The sequence below is a fragment of the Mustela putorius genome, unplaced genomic scaffold (genome assembly GCF_011764305.1).
Source record: "Mustela putorius furo isolate JIRA1106 unplaced genomic scaffold, ASM1176430v1.1 tig00003974_pilon_pilon_pilon, whole genome shotgun sequence".
Taxonomy (NCBI): Eukaryota; Metazoa; Chordata; class Mammalia; order Carnivora; family Mustelidae; genus Mustela; species Mustela putorius.
Window position 1 is genome coordinate 14,290,280 of NW_025422117.1, and position 19,635 is coordinate 14,309,914.

Consider the following 19,635-nt stretch of genomic DNA (forward strand, 5'->3'; position numbering starts at 1 on the left):
TTGGGGTTTAATGCTTTATGGTCACCATCTTAAAATGTTTAATAACTTTACCTCTGAATCTGAGTTTTATAAACCCCACTTGGGACAGCAGAGCATATGCCAGGACTCTTAAGAAGCCGTAAGTCTGCCTCCCCAGGAAAGATCCTCAGTCAGTTGAACCCTCTGGCTCTGGTATAACAAGGCACCGGCCACCCTCATTCCAGGCTGGCATCAACGTAACACATCCACAGGCAAACCAGCAAGGTCTCCTCCTCTGGCTGATTCAGGTGTGGAGCAAGTCCTGGCATGGAGGATGCAATCCCTTGGGAGTTGTCCATCTGCTGTGAGTTGAGACAGCAGACCTATGGGAAGGGAAATGGCTTCCCTGCCCCAGGCTACGATTCCATATTTTCATTAGGCCCTGGGACCTGCAAATTATGGAGCTAGACTTCACTGCTTTCACAAAAGAAAAATTATAAGCCACAGGTGTAAATGAAAGTTCCATTCCTCTACCAAATTCATAAAATTTCTATAGTCTGTCCCATTTCACTCTGAGCCAACCCCCTTCGTTTGGCTCTAGCCACAGTTTTCTTCACATTCTTAAACCAACGAACTAATTTTCACCATAAGCTACTATCATACTTGAAATATACATCAACTAGAAAAGTTCAATCAAGCCTTAGCCTGACTGTCATATTCTTCAAATGGATGAAGTTCTCTGATTATCCTGATTCCAATCAACTGAGGGGTCAAACCAACTGGTGTGACATCTCTAAAGATGGTCACCACCAATTTTTTACCTGCATGTATATGTGTGCCTCTCCTTCACTGAGAGATGGAGTTTATTTCCTTTCCCTTTGAGTAGGGCCGAACCTATGACTCCTTTAAACTTTAACACAGAGGAGAACTGAAACAATCCAGTTAACAGCACCAACTGAGCTCCCAATTAACAGCATCAACTGCTAGCCAACTGAATAAGTTATCTTGAACCTTCCAAACCGATCAAGCCCCCAAACAGCTGCAGCCCCAGCTCTCATCACATGGAGCAGAAGAACCTCTTTATTGATCAGAGCCAACCCATGGAATCTTGAAACATAATAAAATGCCTGCATATGCAGTAGTTTTTTACAAAGCAATATAAAACTAAACAAAATCTGAATGTCAAATCCATCAAGGCTAAGCCTGTTATTTAACTTCTTTATGCCTCATTTTATCCCATCTGCAAAGGGAGGATAAGGATATCACCTATTTCACAGAAGTAGTCTAAGGATTAAATGTACTCATATGTGTAAAGCGCTTAGCAGAGTTCTCAGCGTATTCCACAATTGCTTTATTTAAAAAAAAAACCTACCTAGTACTGTCTGAAATTATGCTTACTTATTTATCTGCACCCCCTCCTCCACCAAAGTATGAGCCAAACATTTGGCTATTGTCTTATTCATCAGCACCTAAAACAGAATTTGGCAGACAGAGATACTTCATAAATTTTTATACATTGAAAAAATGAGTTTCAGGACCTCTGTTTTATAGTTAATAATGATATCCAAAAACTGTTCCCATACCTTAAGCATAAATCTGACAAGAGACTCTCAAAACATAAAATAAGCATGTGGTATAAACTACAATGTGGTATTTTCATGACATAAATCCAACACACTTACTTGTTACTGCATGAGTCTTTGGTCATTACTAAATCATGTACTGCTCAAATATGCCTAAGCAAGGCTAGCATTTGATTCAGCATCAATTAGGTGTGCTAATATAGTATACTCATCTGTACTTTATTTTTTTAATAAAGCTTTAAGCTTTTTAATTCCTGCACAGTTAACATACAGTGTTAACATTACTTTCAGGTGTCTATAATATAGTGATTCGACAATTCTATACGTTACTCAGAGCTCATTATGACAAGTGTACTCTTAAATCCCTTCACCATTTCAACCATCCCCCAACCCACTTCCCTTCTGGTTAACTATCAGTTTATTTTCTATAGTTAAGAATGAGCTTTTTGATTTGTCTCACTCTTTATTTGTTTTGTTTCTTAAATTCCACATATGAGTGTGAAATCACAAAGTATTTCTTTTTCTCTGACTTATTTGGCTTAGCATTATATTCTCTAGTTCTATCCATATTACAAATTGTAATATTTCATTCTTTTTATGACTAATGTTCCATTTTTTATAATATGCATGTATACACACAAACACACACACACACACACACACACACACACGCACACACAATCTGCTGTATCTATTTATCTATGGATGGACATTTGAGCTGCTTCCATAATTATAAATAATGATGTAATAAGCACGGGGTGCATGTACCTCTCTAAATCAGTGTTCTTGTATTTTGGGGGTAAATACCCAGTAGTGCAATTACTGCATAGTAGAGTTCTATTTTCAACTTTCTTAGGAACCTCCACACTGTTTTCCACAGTGACTGCACCACTTTGCATTCCCAACAAAAGTGCACAAGGGTTCCTATTTCTCCACATCCTCACCAACACTTTTTCTTATTTTGTATAACTAAAAAAAAAAAAAAAGAACTGCACTCAATCAAATCAGTGACACACTTTCATTTAATATCACTACAAGCAAAGAAATAGCCAGAGAAACTTTAATTTGATCAAAAACAAATTAACCTGGCAACACACAACATAATACTAGTCTTCAAGCTTTAGAAACTTGGTATAAAATAGATTTGAATATGAAATTCCTCAATTACAGTTTTTATAAGTTTCAAACATATTCTAAAGTTGAGATAAAAATCAGACATTCACAGGAACCCTGTACCCTGAAGCACCTTTGAAATACACCAGGTCTAGAAGGTAGAAAGACACACAAAAACATTTCATTATAACAATTTCTCTAATACTGTGATTTTCAAGTTTTCTCTGCCTTGATGCAGATGAGATACAAGTAACTCACCCTCTCTCCCTTTTCCAATTATAGTTCTGTAGGAGTTTTTACATTTAAGAACAAGCAAACAAACCAGCGTGGTGTGGTACAGAGCTGCAGATGAGAAATAAACATACGTAAAATAAAGAAGTAAAAGAGAATACATCATGGATGAAGAACAAGTATTAAGGAGGTCCTGCCAGAAAAGAGAAGTTAATGCCTAAAATTAAGAGGAGGAACTGCTAAGATACTGCACTGTACAGGTATGGAAAGGTCCATTCAAGGAACTTGTATGTTGAAAACCAGAAATTTAGATTTCAAAATTCCAATCAAAATGGCCAAAATTAGAAAGACTGACAACACCAAGATTTGGCAAGTTGGTGGAGCAACCAAAATTTCATACATTGTTGGTACAAGTGTAAAATGTACAACTTGGAAAAAAGTCTGGTGGTGTCTTATAAAAGTAAACGTACACCTATCCTATTACTCAGTAATTCCACCCAAGAGAAATAAATATGTATGTTGATAAAAAGATTTGTACAAAAATATTACTAAAAAATATTTCTACCAGCTTTATCCATAATAGCCAAAAACTGGAAACAAGCCAAATATACATCAACAGAGTATAAATAAACTGAGTATGAATAAACTGTATGAATAAACATACAGATTATGAATAAACTGTAGTGTAGCCATTCAATTTATACAATGAAATACTATTCAGCAATAAAAAGGATGATATACTAATTTAAGCTCTACAAATATGACTCACAGTGCAAAAGACACGGAAGGATGGTCAGATGAAGGGAGAAAGTAGTAAGTAGGCTCTTACAATAGTCGATGTCGTAGACAGTATTAACATTATAAAAGTACAAAAAGAGTTCACCAAGAGAAGTCAGAGAATAGTAGAAAGCTTCTTCCTACCAGGAATAAGGAGTTTCAAGGAGAAAGGAAGTTCCCAGTGTCAATGTTACAGAAATCAAGCAAGATGAACACAGAAAAATACCTCTTAGATTAAGCAATGGGCAACACTGATGATGTAAAAGTGGTGTGGTAAGAATATAAGCCAGATAAAGAATACTGATAAATTCAAAGGAAACAAACAAGTGAGGATCAAAGAAATAGAGGTGAGCCAAGAAAGCAAAAATTAGAGAGCAATATAAGAGACTGAAGTATTTCTTTAACATGGAAAACAAAAGTAACGACTCCACCTAAAACTCCCCATCTACTATCTCATCAAGAACGTGTACTATTGAGTAAGGTTGTCTGCCATAGGCCTGACTGTCCCTGCCTGTTTTTGCTGAGTGTGAAAGTCTGCAAAACTTATCTACTTCCTGATACTGAGTGGATTCTTATAATAAGTCACCTAGGCAACAAAGACGGTCAAGGTTACCACAGCACATAACTATACTCTAAGGGAGCGTATGTTTGTTGCTCGCTAAAATGTTTGCTGCTTGCCAAAAAACTGCTGGAGCCTTGGTTCTGAGTTACTCCGTTGGGACCCACTATGTGCATCCATCTAGACTCATCACCTTGATGGGACGTGGGTATAAGGGAAACCTACACAAAAATGCTGACGTTCACGCAGCTTGCTGTGGCATGAGTAATAATGCTAGTGTTTCTGATCTGGGAGTCTCCTGTTTTCTGCTAGCAACAATTAAACATTAACAAAACTAACTTACTAGTCTATAAATATGGTAAAATCACATCTTAAGACTGCACAGTACTTGAAATGAGCAACAAAAAACTACTTGATATTCATGTTGCTGTGTAAAAAAGACACAAAAGTGGTCACAAACAAAATTGAAGTATATATAACACCTTATATACCTTACGTTACTCATATTATTATTTATCATGTAATGGCCTCTGCATTATATCTTTTACATATATTACAACATATATATCTCGTACTAATCCTTATGAGGTAGGTACTAATATGATGAAACTGAGGCTTCAAGTATTAAGTAAACTAAATAAGCTAAGCGCCCACAAGCTGTAAACAGCATAACCTAAATACAAGCCCAGATACCTTTAAAACGTGTTTTTTTTAACCATCAATAGTCAATCTTCTTCGCCCCTGATTTATCAAGGACAACTGTAATTCTTCAGATATAAGACTAAAGTACCTAGACCCCTGCAGTATGAAAACTTCATTATGTTCACAGAAAAATTAACATTTTGGAAATGATAATCTTAAAATTTTCTTCAAAATTCCGTGATCAAAATTTAGGAAGAGCTAGGTCAAACAAATCCAAAGGACTGTCTCTACTGCAGAATTCTCATGGTTTTAATATGCAAATATGTTTTAACACACTAATATAGGTCATAAATCTTCTAAGACCATCTATTATCATCATTCTGGAAATCAGTTTGGGAAACTACTGCTACAATCAACAGTGCCAACCTGACTTGTATACAGAATTATCTTTGAAACCTCAGTAGTCAGCTTGGTTCAGGACATAATCCTTTAAAAGAGAGAACATCAAAGTTAGAATGTGGCCTAACAGCTTCAAACCAAAGCAACTACTACATAGTTTGGCAACATTGCTCATTTTCTCCCAAACGAGACTTAATTCCCCATAACACAAGGAAACTATAGGGCATACCTAGCTTTGGCTGAAATTAGAAGGGTAATAATTAAGGTTTTTATAGCTCTACATTGTTACCTACTGCTTTACTTAACAAAATTCAGATCCACATTAACAAGAGAAGGAAGAAAAGACCACAGAAAAACCAGTTTCCACATAAAACCTGTGCATAGGTTAATGGCAGTGAGTCATTCTGATGGTCCTGGGCATCACCACCAGCTTTCCAATACAGAAAGCTAAATTTTAACTCTATCAATCAGTGATAAATTAACATCACATACTATCTCACCCCAAAGTGCCTGTCTCCTACTTAGTCATCTCCAAACACAACTACTGAAACTGTTTACTGCTGCTCGATGATCTATTAATCTTTCCAGAGTTTTCAAAAAGACTGAGCTAAAGACAGCAACACAGCAGTTGTGTTCATCACATAAACAAACCAGAGCTGCAGATCTGTCCCTAGACAAAAAGTCTACTAGGCACCAATACAGCTGCTTCTTTGGAATAACTAGATATAGTTATTCATCAGGCCATTCTCAACAAAATCAAGAGTTATACTAGACAAATGAAATAATCATGTAATTACACAGCAACAGGAATTAACATCCAAATTTAAACTACGCTTAGATTCCCAAACACTTTGCCTTACAAAGAAAACAAATCATTATCATACCTACTTAAAAGTGAACAGTAACTTTAAAAATACAAATTTTTGCCCTCTGCTCTGAAGGAACGCTTCCACCCAAAGTCTATTTCTAAGTCTATGTAGGACACATATCCAATTGAGGGGGGGAAATGCAATAAAATATGATATTGTCCACTTATTGTTGTAGAGAAAAGGAAAAAAATATCCTAAAACATTGGTGTTAGTAACTTTTTTTCATGATAATTAAGTCAAGTCCTAACTGAAAGCAAATATGACAATATAACAAATTATTTTAAGGCACAACTATATCAGTTAAAAATGTTGAGTAGTGACTTGTGTATGAGAACATGGTTGATTCTGATAAGCAAAATCCCCAAAGAGAAAGACTTCAGATCAGCTAATGCCTTTAAAGGAAAAAACAGGAACAAGAAAGAAAAGAGATTAGAAAAAAGACAATGGAAATAGTATTCAATATTAACCTACTGAATTTTACTTTAGCTAACATCTGCAAAAATAAGAATACCTTTAAAAACAAAAAATAAACTATCAAAACTGTATACACTGACAACTGGAAAATGCCTTCCATACTGGCAGCAATTTTTTCCAAAGCATTCTGAAAATACAAATTTTCACAAAATTCAACACAGATCATTCGAAGATTTACAAGATGTAAAGCACATGAAATGAAAGCATCATGAGCTTTTATCTCAGAAAAACGCAAAATCACCTATGTTGGGATTTCATCTTTCAGTAGCCTTCATATTTGTCAAAATACAATTATTAAAAGAAATTCTTAGCTCAAAACTAAGACTCACATGTGCAAATACATACTTAAGAGTGAAATCTGCTCTATATTGGTAAAATTTCACAAACAGTACTATTAATTGCACCATCAATGCTGCATATTAACGTTTTCCTCCTCTTCCTCAGTAGAAAGGTTTAACTTAATTGCCATCTGAAAGTTTATACTGTTAACAGGCTACCTACTAACAACAACAGAGTCAACTACTGCTGAGTCCATTTGTAAGAGGGTTTACAACAGAAACCTCCAATTCCAGGACCATAATAAACACTAGAGGAAAAACTACGTTTGAAAAATTGACACTGAAAACAGAGGGACACTTTTCACTCATTTGAACAAAAGGCTTATGTGGTTGAATGGAAAACCCTGTATTTAATGAAAAATAATTTTTCAAACAAGATTTCCATTTTTTCTAGTAAAACTTGTTTCCTCGCCTAACCCCCCCCCCAAAAAAAAGTCGGAATAGGAAAAAACAGTCACTTTTAATAGTAACAAAATGAAGGACAAAATGACAAGGTTAACTAGAGCTGAGACACGAGATCAGCACCATTATTCTCTATAGTGACACAATTTTTTCAACCCATATTTCTCACCGAATCCACTTCCCACCCTACATCGCGCTTCCACCTCCTGCCCCTCTACCCGCTCCATTTATGACGGCTATCATCTTCCCAGCAGATATGTGAACTCAATACCATGTCCAGCAGACAATCCACGGGAAATGTCTCAGATGTGACTGGGCCAGGGAATAAGGAAATGATCGAGAAAGTGAGAAGTCAAACAAATATAAGTTGTAGAAAGCGGGGGACGGAGAGTGTCCTACAGCGAGGTATACTGTGCGGGAGAGGGGAGGGGAGATAGGAGGAGCCTTGGGTCGAGGGGTCTCGAAGGAGTCAGAGGCAAGCTCCAAAAGGAGAGGTGTAAGGAAAAAAAAAAGAAGAAAATTAAGTTAGTTTTTAGCCCGAATAAGGGGACTCCCTGGTCGTCCACGGGAACAGTCCCCGGGTCCCGGGCCGGGCAGGAGGCCGGGGCGGGGGCGCAGGAACTCACCACCTGGTAGCGGCCAGTTCCCGGCTGGTGATGATCCATCCTGCCCGGCTCGGGATCCGGCTTCCGAGCGGGCGAGTCCTCTCGGTGCTCGACCCCCTCGTCCACCCCCGTCGCCGACGTCGTCGCCGCAGCGCCCCTTCCGCCTCTGTTTCTGCCGCCGCGGTTGCCCGGCCGGGCCGCTTCACTTCCTGTCGCTCCCGCAGCAGCCGCGGAAACCTCCGCGTCCGCCACCGCGAGGTGAAGCCCCAGAACGCCGCGCGCGCTACTGAGCATGCTCGGAACGGTTGCGCATGCTCATTGGGTCCTCAGGCGTCACGTTCGCGTCGCGAGCAGGGTGGGGGGTTGGGCTGGGTGGGAGGAGATGGAAAAGTAAGACAGGTCCGGGGAACTGTTTAGGTTTTCGAGAGTGGGCGGTGGCAAAGCGAACGGAAAAAAAAAAAAAAAAAAAAAAAAAAAAATATATATATATATATATATATATATATATATATCACCGGCCTTAATGCGTCTTTTCTATTGGACGGGTTTCGCGCAGGCACCGGCGGGCACAGTCACATCATGCAGAGAAAGGGAACGCGTACCCGGCACACCTGAGGACAGGTCACCCATTTACCCAACACGTCTTCTAATCACCCACCCAGCATAGGACAATGCAGGGAGATCCGTCTCTAGGGCGTTCCTATAACGCGCATTCAAAATCATTAGTGAGGTAAGGGATACCTCACTAATGGTAACCCCCTCTTGGTTACAGTATGAGTTTTAAGAATCTAACAGGGACTCTTCAATCATAGCTTTAGTATCTCCCGAAGGAAGGAGGCCTAGAGCGCCCTGGGTTACTGGAGAGCCCTAGGTTACTAGAAGGATACAAAAAAATACTAAGATAGGGCTGTTTTGTCATCATACAACAATAATTTCGAAGGATCTAACAGTAAGGAATCACTTTGTATGCAACATTTTAAGACCATCTCATTGTCTGGTTAACCATACATGACCTACTATGTGTGAGTATCTCCCAAAGGCCACAAAGCATATTTCCCTAGGAAGTAGAAGAATATGATAGGATAAAGTATCTTTTAACCCAAAGACCAGCTTTCTATGTCCTGAAAACTATGATCCCACATAATCTGGCCCAGCTATCTCTTTTACTTTACTTCATGGAAGGCCACTGAATGAGCCTGATCAGCTAGTTAAAGTAGCAAAAATATAATAAAGACAGAAACTCATTGAGAGATCATCACCAAAAAAATTTAAGCCTTCTTGACAATTTTATTCAAAGCATCGGCCAGTTCTTCCTGTTTTTACCATCCTGGCACATTAGTGGTAGAGAGCATGAATAGGCTAACAATAAAAAGAGGCAATAATATCATACTTAAATGTCTTTAAACTTGTTTTCTTTTGATCTAAGTTCATATTTTTCATATCTGAAGATGATGAAATAGGACATTTTATTGTATTATTGTACAAGAGGTCACCCTCACAATTTCACCCCAAATGATATCATCTTTCATGGTCAAAACAGCAGACAGTGTCAGCAAAATGAAATTAGATTCCTGCATCACTTATGGCCAATACTTTTCCTTTAGAACTTAATTTTATGTGTGCTTGTGTTTTCATTAATCATTTATATGTCTATTTGTTGTTTCTGAAATACACTACTGCTCAGGGCAGAGGCTATTTTTTTTATGCCTAACACACCTGGAATAGTACTGAGAACTGAGAACATAATGGTAAAAGCTAAAGACCTGACACAAAAGTCAACATCCTGAATCCTGTCAGGGTAGCAGATTCTTTCAATTTTACCCTCCTCACAAGTTCTGTGAACATTTTGCTAATCTAGAGAGCAAAGGACAGAAATCACTGGAAAAGCACTTTTTCAGTGAAGAAGAGGAAGAGGAAAAAGAAGTAGAATAACTAATGGATATTGAACCTTTCCCAAGCCAGGGGCTGTATTATATCATTTTATAATTATATAAATGTTATATCATTTTATCCTCACAACATCTCCATGATGTAAGCACGACTATAATTCCTGTTTAATAAATCAGGTAAGACATCAAGAGGTTCAGGAAGTTGTCAAAAGCCAAATCACTATCAAGTGGTCACAGACTCCAGAGTCACCTCCATATTAAGCACTATGCTATAATATGCCCTCAAAAAAAAAAAAAGTGGATTCTTTAAATCCATCTTCTTGATCTATATGAAATAAATAATTTTTTCCTCATCATCCCCCAAAACGCCACTCTGAGCTCCTTTTACCTATTGCACAACTAAGCCAGTGGGACCTGTAATAGGCCATCGCAAGTGGAGGCCCTGCACGGTCCCGTAAGAGTACTTATTTGGGATGAAACAGGAATAACAATATTATTATCATTTTAGAGGATTTAAGCAAAATCCCATATATTCAATCCCTGGTCTTTCCATGGTGACAACTCCAGTTACCTAAGGAATTGGTGGTAGTGTGCCTCTTTATAAACTACTTCAAGTGGAAAGTTCGAATTTTAATACACTTTTCACCTAATCAATTTTCACCTCCAAATACACAGCCAACTATAATTTCATGAGTGCCACATTGCAGTCCTGGGGCAGACATGGAGATAAACTGCCAAGATTCCCCATCCAGAAAACGCTCTGACCAGTTGCAAGGAGTGTGATTAACCAACAACCTCCAACTGTTAGCTATGTCAGGGTTTCCTTCAGTTTTCAACCTGAGATGTTTGTTATTTACAGCGTGGCATCTGGTGTGGTACAGGTTGAATCACTTTTGCCTGGCACTGACCCTTTTAAGGGGCTATCTTTGCTTCAGAATGCCCTGCTAAACTGGCAGAGCCTTTGTTAGCTCTGCAGTGTGTTGTAATGAGTCTCCCTGCTTGGTCCTTTTTCCTTTCACAGATGTTAACTCCCCAATAAATCTCTTGCACTCATAACTTCATATCTGCATTTGCTTCCTGGAGAACCCAAACTAGACAAGTGGCAAAATGTAAAGTGATAAAAAACATTGTCAATATCAAAATTGTGTGAAATGACTACAAAGGTCCTTTCACATAATTGATGTTTCACCTCCAAAATAACCCCCGGTACCCCCCCATCATTACCATTTTCTCATGTGAACATAATGTCTTCCCACTAAGAATAACTTTTTTTCTAAAAGATTTTATTTATTTGACAGAGAGAGATCCAATAGACAGAGAGGCAGGCAAAGAGAAAGGGGGGTGCGGGGAACAGGCTCCCTGCTGAGCAGAGAGCCCAATGCGGGACTCGATTCCAGGACTCTGAGATCATGACCTGAACCGAAGGCAGAGGTTTAACACACTGAGCCACCCAGGCACTCCAAAAATAACTTTGATGCTTTCTGAAGAGTGATGCTTTCAAGTCTCAGGAACCCCTTCTCCTGGGAGATACTTTCTCACTGGAATCCCTCCTATCTTCCCAGAAGCAGAGTCATTCTTGCCAGAGGTAAACTGGTTTCTTACACCCTCCATAGTCTCCTCTCGGTTCAAACGGGGTATGCTAAACTGCATATACATGTGCCAAGATTGTTTGTTGATATTCCCACCAATTAAAGAGCAGTGGACAGACATGCTATTGCCTGCAGATGGCTTTCCACACAGGCCTAAATCACAGGTAGGCAAGTGCTCCAAATTTTCCTTACTTTTTCAGTGATTTTTAGTGTTTTATCACTTCCCATACAACACAGAACATACAGCATAGAACATGCAACGTAGAACACTCCTCAAGTAGTTGCTGATGGTTAAGTGTGACCATAGGTCCTAATAGGTAATTGTATTTGGAATATAAATGATTTTGCATAATTACCTAGAGAATGATTGAAAGAGATAAAATTGCATTCTGTGAAGATTTCTATCTCTACATAATAAAAATTCACTAGCCATTGTTTTCTGTACACTATATTCTACACTGGTTTTAGAAAACACAAGAAAATCATTGCCACTTTGGTAAATGAAAATAAGCATAATTACTACCCCAACGTTTCATCTCTGTTACCATGTATATGGATCTTTTAAGCAGTTTGGAGGCTTGGACCTCAATTTAGTTTCACATAGTGTTCCTTATTTAACTGTTTCTGAAATTCCTGTCATCTGTTCAGCTCTGTAATTTTAGAGAGAAGATCTAAGTGAGCAATTTGACAATCAGGTATCTACTTCCTTTTCCTCTGTTTATTCTCATACACTATGTTGGAAGAACCTGAAATACAGCTAATGTTTTTTTATCAATCAGGGTTCAACCTAAGAAAAAGAACCAGTAGACATACATATTAAGAGATTTATTGCAAGGAATTGGCTTACACTATTGTGAGGTCTAGCTAAGCCTCCAAAATCCATAGTACAGGCCACTGGAACTCTAGAAGAATTCTAGAGGCTGCTGTCTACAGACAGAATTTCTTCTCCCTCAGAGAAGCCTCAGTTCTGCTCTCAACCTTTCAACAGATTAAATCAAGTCCACCCAGATTATACAAGATAATCTCCTTCACTTAAAGTCAACAATTTTGGACTTTGATCATCATTATCTGGAAGCTACCCTCACAACAACGCCTAGATTAGGGTTTGAGTGAGTAATTGGAGTATAGCCTAACCAAGTTGACACAGAAAACTGACTATCACATGTTTATTTAAATACTACAAGCTGAAATAGTCTCTATACAATAAAGGATAAAGAGAAAAAGAGAGAGAGAGAGAAAGCAAAGGGAGAAAGAAAAGTAAGAGACTTAGCTTAGAGATTAAAATAAATTTCCATATTAAGTATTTCCTATCAGCCTTATTTTATATATGTACTATTATATATGGAGGCATCACCAGGCAGCAATTAGAAAAGATCTGAATTCTGAGAAGCTGTCCTAACGCTATTTTTATTTAGCATTTTCATTGTTTGTTTAGTATGAGCAACAAATGTAAGCAAATCCACAGCCATTTTGCCTTAGGGATTACTTATTTTAAATTGGGCTAAATCCTAAGTTATTAATACTCTCTTTGCTTTACCTTGCATACAGAAGGCTGTTCTTTGACCATATTAAAGCAGGACTTTATGTGCTTTTTTGTCTCCTGTTTTCTCTGCAAGCCTGATGATCACTTTCATCACAGAAGAGCAGGGCTGGCACTGAACATCTTGCCTATTATGACATGTTTCTCTTGACTAACTAACGCAAGATCATTGTGTAAGAAGACAAATACTATTTGTATGTATATGTGGGTGTAGGTGTGTGCAGAAAATACTAGGAGAGAAAAATAAATGTCTTCTATATATCAAGGTATTCTTCACAAGTTAAACATTCTTATTTAACTTATTTAACTAGAACCAGGCCTCCTTTGTTCAATCATCTGAAGTCAGAATGCTCTTCGTAGTTAACAACACAGTACGACAATAAGGTTTCCATATGATAAAGTTGCCTGGCTTCAGTAGTGAGGATATCTGATACCCTTCAATATCTGAAGGGACAAAATGATGACAGTATTCAGATGGAGTGACTCACAGATGTTGCCTTTCCAGAACTAAGAAGAAATTCGTACCCATTTCCTGGTCTTAAGATTCAAATAGGAAGAGAAAAGTGAATGGACTGACAGAGCCAAAGTAAACCAAGATAATGAAAAAAGGAAGTTCCTCTTATATCTGCTAGATATGATAAAAAATAAATAAAATATTTATACTGTCCCACTTCACCTGTCAATAATACGTAAAATTCCCATGAAATGTCTATAAATTCTGCTTATGAGGAATGATCACTGAGAAATCTGGCATGATTTCCCCAAGAAAGGTAAAGACCTCAAGCTCAAACCTTCTTCCTTATAGTATTTAGTCTGTTTGGACTGCTATAACAAAACACCATAGATTGGATAGCTTATAAACAGATATTTATTTCTCACAGCTCTCAAGGCCAGAAGTCCAGTATCAGGATGCCAGCATGGTTGGGTTCTAGTAAGTGCCCCTTTTCAGGTTTCAGACTGCCAGCTTCTCATTGGATCCTCACAAGACAGAAGGGACCATGAGGGATCTATCTAGGAACTCTTTTATAATGGCATTAATCCCATTAATCCCATGCCTCTGGACCTAATCATCTCCCAAATGTACACCACCTAACACATCAAATTGGGCATTAGATGTTCAATATTTGAATTTGGGGGGAGGGGACACAAACATTCAGATCATAGCATTCAGATACTGACTTTTTAAAAAATATCTTATTTATTTGACAGAGAGAGATCACAAGTAGGCAGAAAGACAGGCAGAGAGAGGAGGGGAAGCAGGCTCCCTGCTGAGCAGAGAGCCTGATGCAGGGCTTGATCCCAGGACCCTGAGATCATGACCAGAGCTGAAGGCAGAGGCTTTAACCCATTGAGCCACCAGGCGCCCCTTGTCTCCAAATTAAATTTGATCTAAAAAAAAGGGTGGATGGATGCCAGGCAGGCAAAATAACAGGCCTGGTAGAGAAAGTAAAAACTTGGAAGAAGGGGCACCTGGGTGGCTCAGTGGGTTGGGCCTGTGCCTTCGGCTCAGTTCACGTTCTCATGGTCCTGGGATTGAGCCCCACATTGGGTTCTCTGCTCAGCAGCGAGCCTGCTTCTCTCTCTCTCTGCCTGCCCTTCTGTCTACTTGTGATCTCGCTCTCTCTGCCAAATAAATAAATATTTTTTAAATGTAAGTAAATTAAAAAATAAAAAACATAAATATTACAAAAACACGTGTACATGCAAATATAGCACATACAGTAGAAAATCAAATTTAATTTTTTTTCTTTTGGTTTGAAGGAACAGATTATTTGGCTTACTTACAGGCCACTGAAATTTCCTTAGAACCCAAATATCTGGAAAAGAAAGAAATGTGTGTTTTCATAGATTCATAAAACTTTACTTTTCCGGGGACCTTCCTAGTCACCTATTCCAAAAACTTCATTTTGGATATATCAAAACTGAGGCTCAGAGAGGTAAATGCAGCCTTGAAGTGATTATCTGTGAATCTACCACCCCACTTCCAGCTTGGTTTAAATGTGGTAATTCATAAAACAATACAAAATACTCGATTGATGTTCCTACCACATCCAACAAGAAAAAACCCTCTGAAACAGTACTAATAAAACTAAATATAGAACGTAAACATATCATGAACTCAATATGTCAACATTTCTTTTGGAAGAAATATAGTCAAATGTATTGCCACCTAACAGGATAAAAATTCTAAGATCGTTGCTAATTCTCTCAGGGGTTGCTGCTTTTGGAAAAAGTAAAACAACCACTTCTTTTGTTTAATTAATTTTTATTTTATAAACATATATTAGATATTGTTTTCTGTATTATTATTATTATTATTTTTAAACCCTAGTGTTGAGGGTTGACTTTCAATAGATCACAGCAAGGGAGCTCCTTTGCTAACTACGAAACCCCGATCCAGAAGCAGGTTGTCTAAAAATTAGTTTAGTAGCAGGTTCCCTATGAATGTCTACTTTTTAAAATGCAGTAAATAAGCCCATCCAAAAGACAATCTTCAAACATACAATAGATACCTAACATTAGTTGTATACATACAAGCTTAAAAGCCAAACAATCCCAACCCCATACATGCATGTCCATTCAGATAAGATGACCTAAACACGTAAAGTGAACAGGATGCTGGCTCTCCGTGCATCCCCAACCCTTCAGCCATGATTCCTGGAAATGATACAGTTGCATATACATACGATAGTTACACATGACCATTTACATTTAAATTAATATTAAAAACTTGGTTGCTGGGTGACACCAGCCAAAAGTGCATAGGGGCTATTGTGTTGAACAGAGCAAATAAAGAATGTTTACATTATCACAGAAAGTTCCATTGGGCATCATTGGTCAAGCAAAGATTCTTACTATTCACCTTAAATTATCCTCCTCTTTTTACTTCCTGAATTATCAACATAATTTTCTTATAGCTTTGGTCCCAGCTCTGCACAACTTAGCAATGCAGCTACTGAGCAAGTCATTTAACCGGCTGAGCTGGTTTGCTCATCTTAAATATCAGAATACAAATTCCTTCCCTAGCTGTCTCACTGGTTGGGAAGCTCAAATGAAATGCAACCAAACAAATATAAAATAATATTAATCCTGGAGGTTCTTTTCCTTTCTAGTGACTGCAGAAAAAAAAGTGATGTTTAACACCTTTTACAGTTAAAATGTGTAATAAATACAATTTAGAGATGACAGAGATTATGTCAAAGAACACAGAAGCTGGTTAGGCCTCCTAAGTTAGGCCACATCATATTTTTTCTAGGCTAAGTGTCTCGGCTTATGCTCTGTATGAGTCATCGTAAAATAAATAAAAGACTCCAATGTGTGTAACCATAGAAAACACACCAGTTGTTTATCTAGAAGTAAAACTACTCCACCGTATATCTGTCAATCATTATAATTAAGGTAATACTAGCTAACATTTATTAAATGCTGGGAGCCATTTTAACAAGTGCATCATATATATTATGTCCCTGTATTTCACAACAATAGGAATAAGTACTAGTGTTACTACCATTTTATGTATTAGGAAATTGACACCTAGAGTCTTAAGAAATTTACCAAAGGTCACAAACAATTGAAGGAAAAGGAATTTTTCTTGTTTTTTTTTTCCCACTTTAACAACTTTTTATTGAAATACACATACTTTAGTTAAATATGCAATTCGTAAGTGTACAGGTCAATGATTTTTTATAAACCGAACAAACCCATGCAACCAGGACCCATATTAAGAAATAGAATATTATATGAGGAAGTGGTGATGCAACATGGAGGCTTAAGTGGGTAGAAGAAGAATAAATGAAACAAGATGGGATTGGGAGGGAGACAAACCATAAGTGACTCTTAATCTCACAAAACAAACTGAGGGTTGCCGGGGGGAGGGGGTTTGGGAGAAGGGGGTGGGATTATGGACATTGGGGAGGGTATGTGATTTGGTGAGTGCTGTGAAGTGTGTAAACCTGGTGATTCACAGACCTGTACCCCTGGGGATAAAAATATATGTTTATAAAAAATAAAAAATTAAAAAAAAAAAGAAATAGAATATTTCCGGGACACCTCAGTGGCTTAGTCAGTTAAGCATCTGCCTTTGGCTCAGGTCATGATCCTGGAGTTCTGGGATCCAGGCCAGTGTAGGGTTCCTTGCTCGTCAGGGAGCTTTCTTCTCCCTCTGCCTGCCTCTCCCTCTGTTTGGGCTCCCTCTCTCTTGCTAACAAACAAATAAATAAAAACCTTTAAAATAAAAATTTTTTTAAAAATAGAATATTTCCAGAACCTCAGAAGAAACTTTGGCCCTGGGGCACCTGGGTGGCTCAGTGGGTTAAGCCTATGCCTTTGGCTCAGGTCATGATCCCAGGGTCCTGGGATCGAGTCCCACATCGGGCTCTCTGCTCTACAGGGAGCCTGCTTCCTCCTCTCTCTCTGCCTGCCTCTCTGCCTACTTGTGATCTCTGTCAGATAAATAAAGAAAATGTCTTTAAAAAAAAAAAAAAGAAACTTTGGCCCTATTCCTGTCTCTTCTCCCGTACAAAAGTAACTGAAATCCTGACTCGGAACACCACAAATTCGTTTGGGCTAATTTATCATTTTGACTTATATACATGGAGTCATACTATACGTATGCTTTCAAGTCTGATTTTTTTACTTAACTTTATATTCCTAAGATTTATCCATATAGTTGAGTGTAGTTGTAGCTATTTCATTTTTGTTGCTGTATAGTACTCCAATGCAGGAATATACCCTACTTTATTTACCTGTTTTACTGTGACGTTTGGCTTGTTTCTAATTTGGGGCTTGTATTAGTTTCCTAGAGTTGCCCTAACCGAGTATCTCAAATTGAGTGTCATGAGCAACAGAAATTTATTATATCATGTTCTGGAGGATCAAAGTCTGAGACTAAGTGTCAGCAGGGTTGGTTGCTTTGGAGGGATATAAGGGGAAATCTGTCCCATGCCTTTCCCCTAGCTACTGGTGGTTGTCTGGCAGACTTTGGTATTCCTGGTCTTGTAAAAGCATTACCCCACCCTCTGCCTTCATCTTTACATGGCAGTCTCCTTGCTTGTGTGTGTGTGTGTGTCCAAAGTTTCCCCTTCCCCTAAAGGTCACAGGTCAGATCAGCGCTTCACCCTACTATGACCTTACTTTAATAACATCTGCAATGACCTTATTTCCAAATAAGGCCATAGTCTGAGATACTGGGGGTTAGGACTTCAAGACATAAATTGGGGGGAGGGGAAAGGCATCTCTGAGCTTACCAAATAGACACCATGAGCAAAGCTCACCCTCCCGAGTTGAAAAAAATTATGGACAAGAAATTATAACTGAAATTAAATGGTGGCAGACATGTTCAAGGAATATTGCGGGGATTCGCTCCATTTATGAATCTTGTGATAGATGAATGTGTGGAGATGGCAACTAGTGGGCAACAGAACAATACTGGAATGGTAGAGGAAATAGTATCATCATGTTAGAAGCCTTAGAAGGAGTATATACAATGGATGTGTTCATCCGAACAATCAACTGCTTCCACATGTCCCCTCTCCATAGTACCTGTTTTACCACATAATAAACGTCAGGTCGTGTGCATTTTCATATTAAACTTTTTTGTTAAATAAACTTTTATAATAGTCAATAAATAAATAAATAAATTGGGGGGAGGGGTAGGCACAATTTAACCCATAACAAGGCTGCTATGACCAGCAGTGCTAAGAATATTCTTATATATGTTTGGGTGAATATATGTAATTATTTCTGATGGGTATATTCTTACAAGTGGATATGCTAGATTTTAGAGTGAATATATATATTTATGTATGGATATTCAACTTGAACAGAAAACTGCCAAACAGTTTTCCAAAATGGTTATGCTAATTTTCCCTTCTCTCATCCTCTCATCAGCATATGAGAACTCCATACGCGTATGAGAATTCCATGGCTCAAACATTCCAAATGTTCAAACATCTGAGAGTGTCTTTTTAAAATTTCAACCATTTGGGGTGCCTGGGTGGCTCAGTGGGTTAAAGCCTCTGCCTTCGGCTCAGGTCATGATCCCAGGGTCCTGGGATCGAGCCCCGCATCGGGCTCTCTGCTCAGCACGGACCCTGCTTCCCTCCCTCTCTCTGCCTGTCTCTCTGCCTACTTGTGATCTCTGTCTGTCAAATAAATAAATAAAATCTTTAAAAAAAAAATTTCAACCATTTTATTTAAACCATTATGATGAAAATATAGTTGTATCTCATTGTGATTTTAATTTGGCTGTCTCTGAGGAGTAATAAATTAATAAATTAATAAAATTAATAAAAATCTTCTTTTTGATATATCTATTGACCATCTGGAGATCATTTTGCTGATCTGGTCATTTGCTAATTTTTCAATTGAATTAACTGCATTTGTCTTGGATTTGCAATAATTCAATGTTTTTCCAGAAATAATGGGTACTTTGTACCTATACATATATCCCTTTTCACTCCAAATTAGGAACTTGGCTTCAGGCAAGTGGACAGATGGGAGGTGATTTGCTTCACTTTCTGCACGCTTCTCTTATGCATGTGTTTAAAATGCTAAAGGTAGAAGGTGGAAACATCATACCCTAAAATAGGGACAGGAGGAAAAAAAATTGATGCAAAAACTATCCATCAGCATCTGGTCTTCTAGAATTTTTTTTCATTTTTTAAAA

The 19,635-nt window shown here is 38.1% G+C and overlaps 1 protein-coding gene and 1 pseudogene across 1 annotated transcript in view; one reads left to right on the top strand and one right to left on the bottom strand.

Moving 5' to 3' along the window:
• NDFIP2 (Nedd4 family interacting protein 2) overlaps positions 1–13,010 on the bottom strand; it is a 70,584-nt gene extending 57,574 nt beyond the window's left edge. Inside the window, exon 1 of the mRNA XM_045070876.1 lies at positions 12,966–13,010. Coding sequence (XP_044926811.1) covers positions 12,966–12,995 — 30 coding nt within the window. The 5' untranslated portion in view covers positions 12,996–13,010. The remainder of the gene's footprint in view (positions 1–12,965) is intronic.
• Positions 13,011–18,226: 5,216 nt separating this feature from the next.
• Positions 18,227–18,525, top strand: LOC123389460 (annotated as a pseudogene).
• Positions 18,526–19,635: the final 1,110 nt, after the last annotated feature.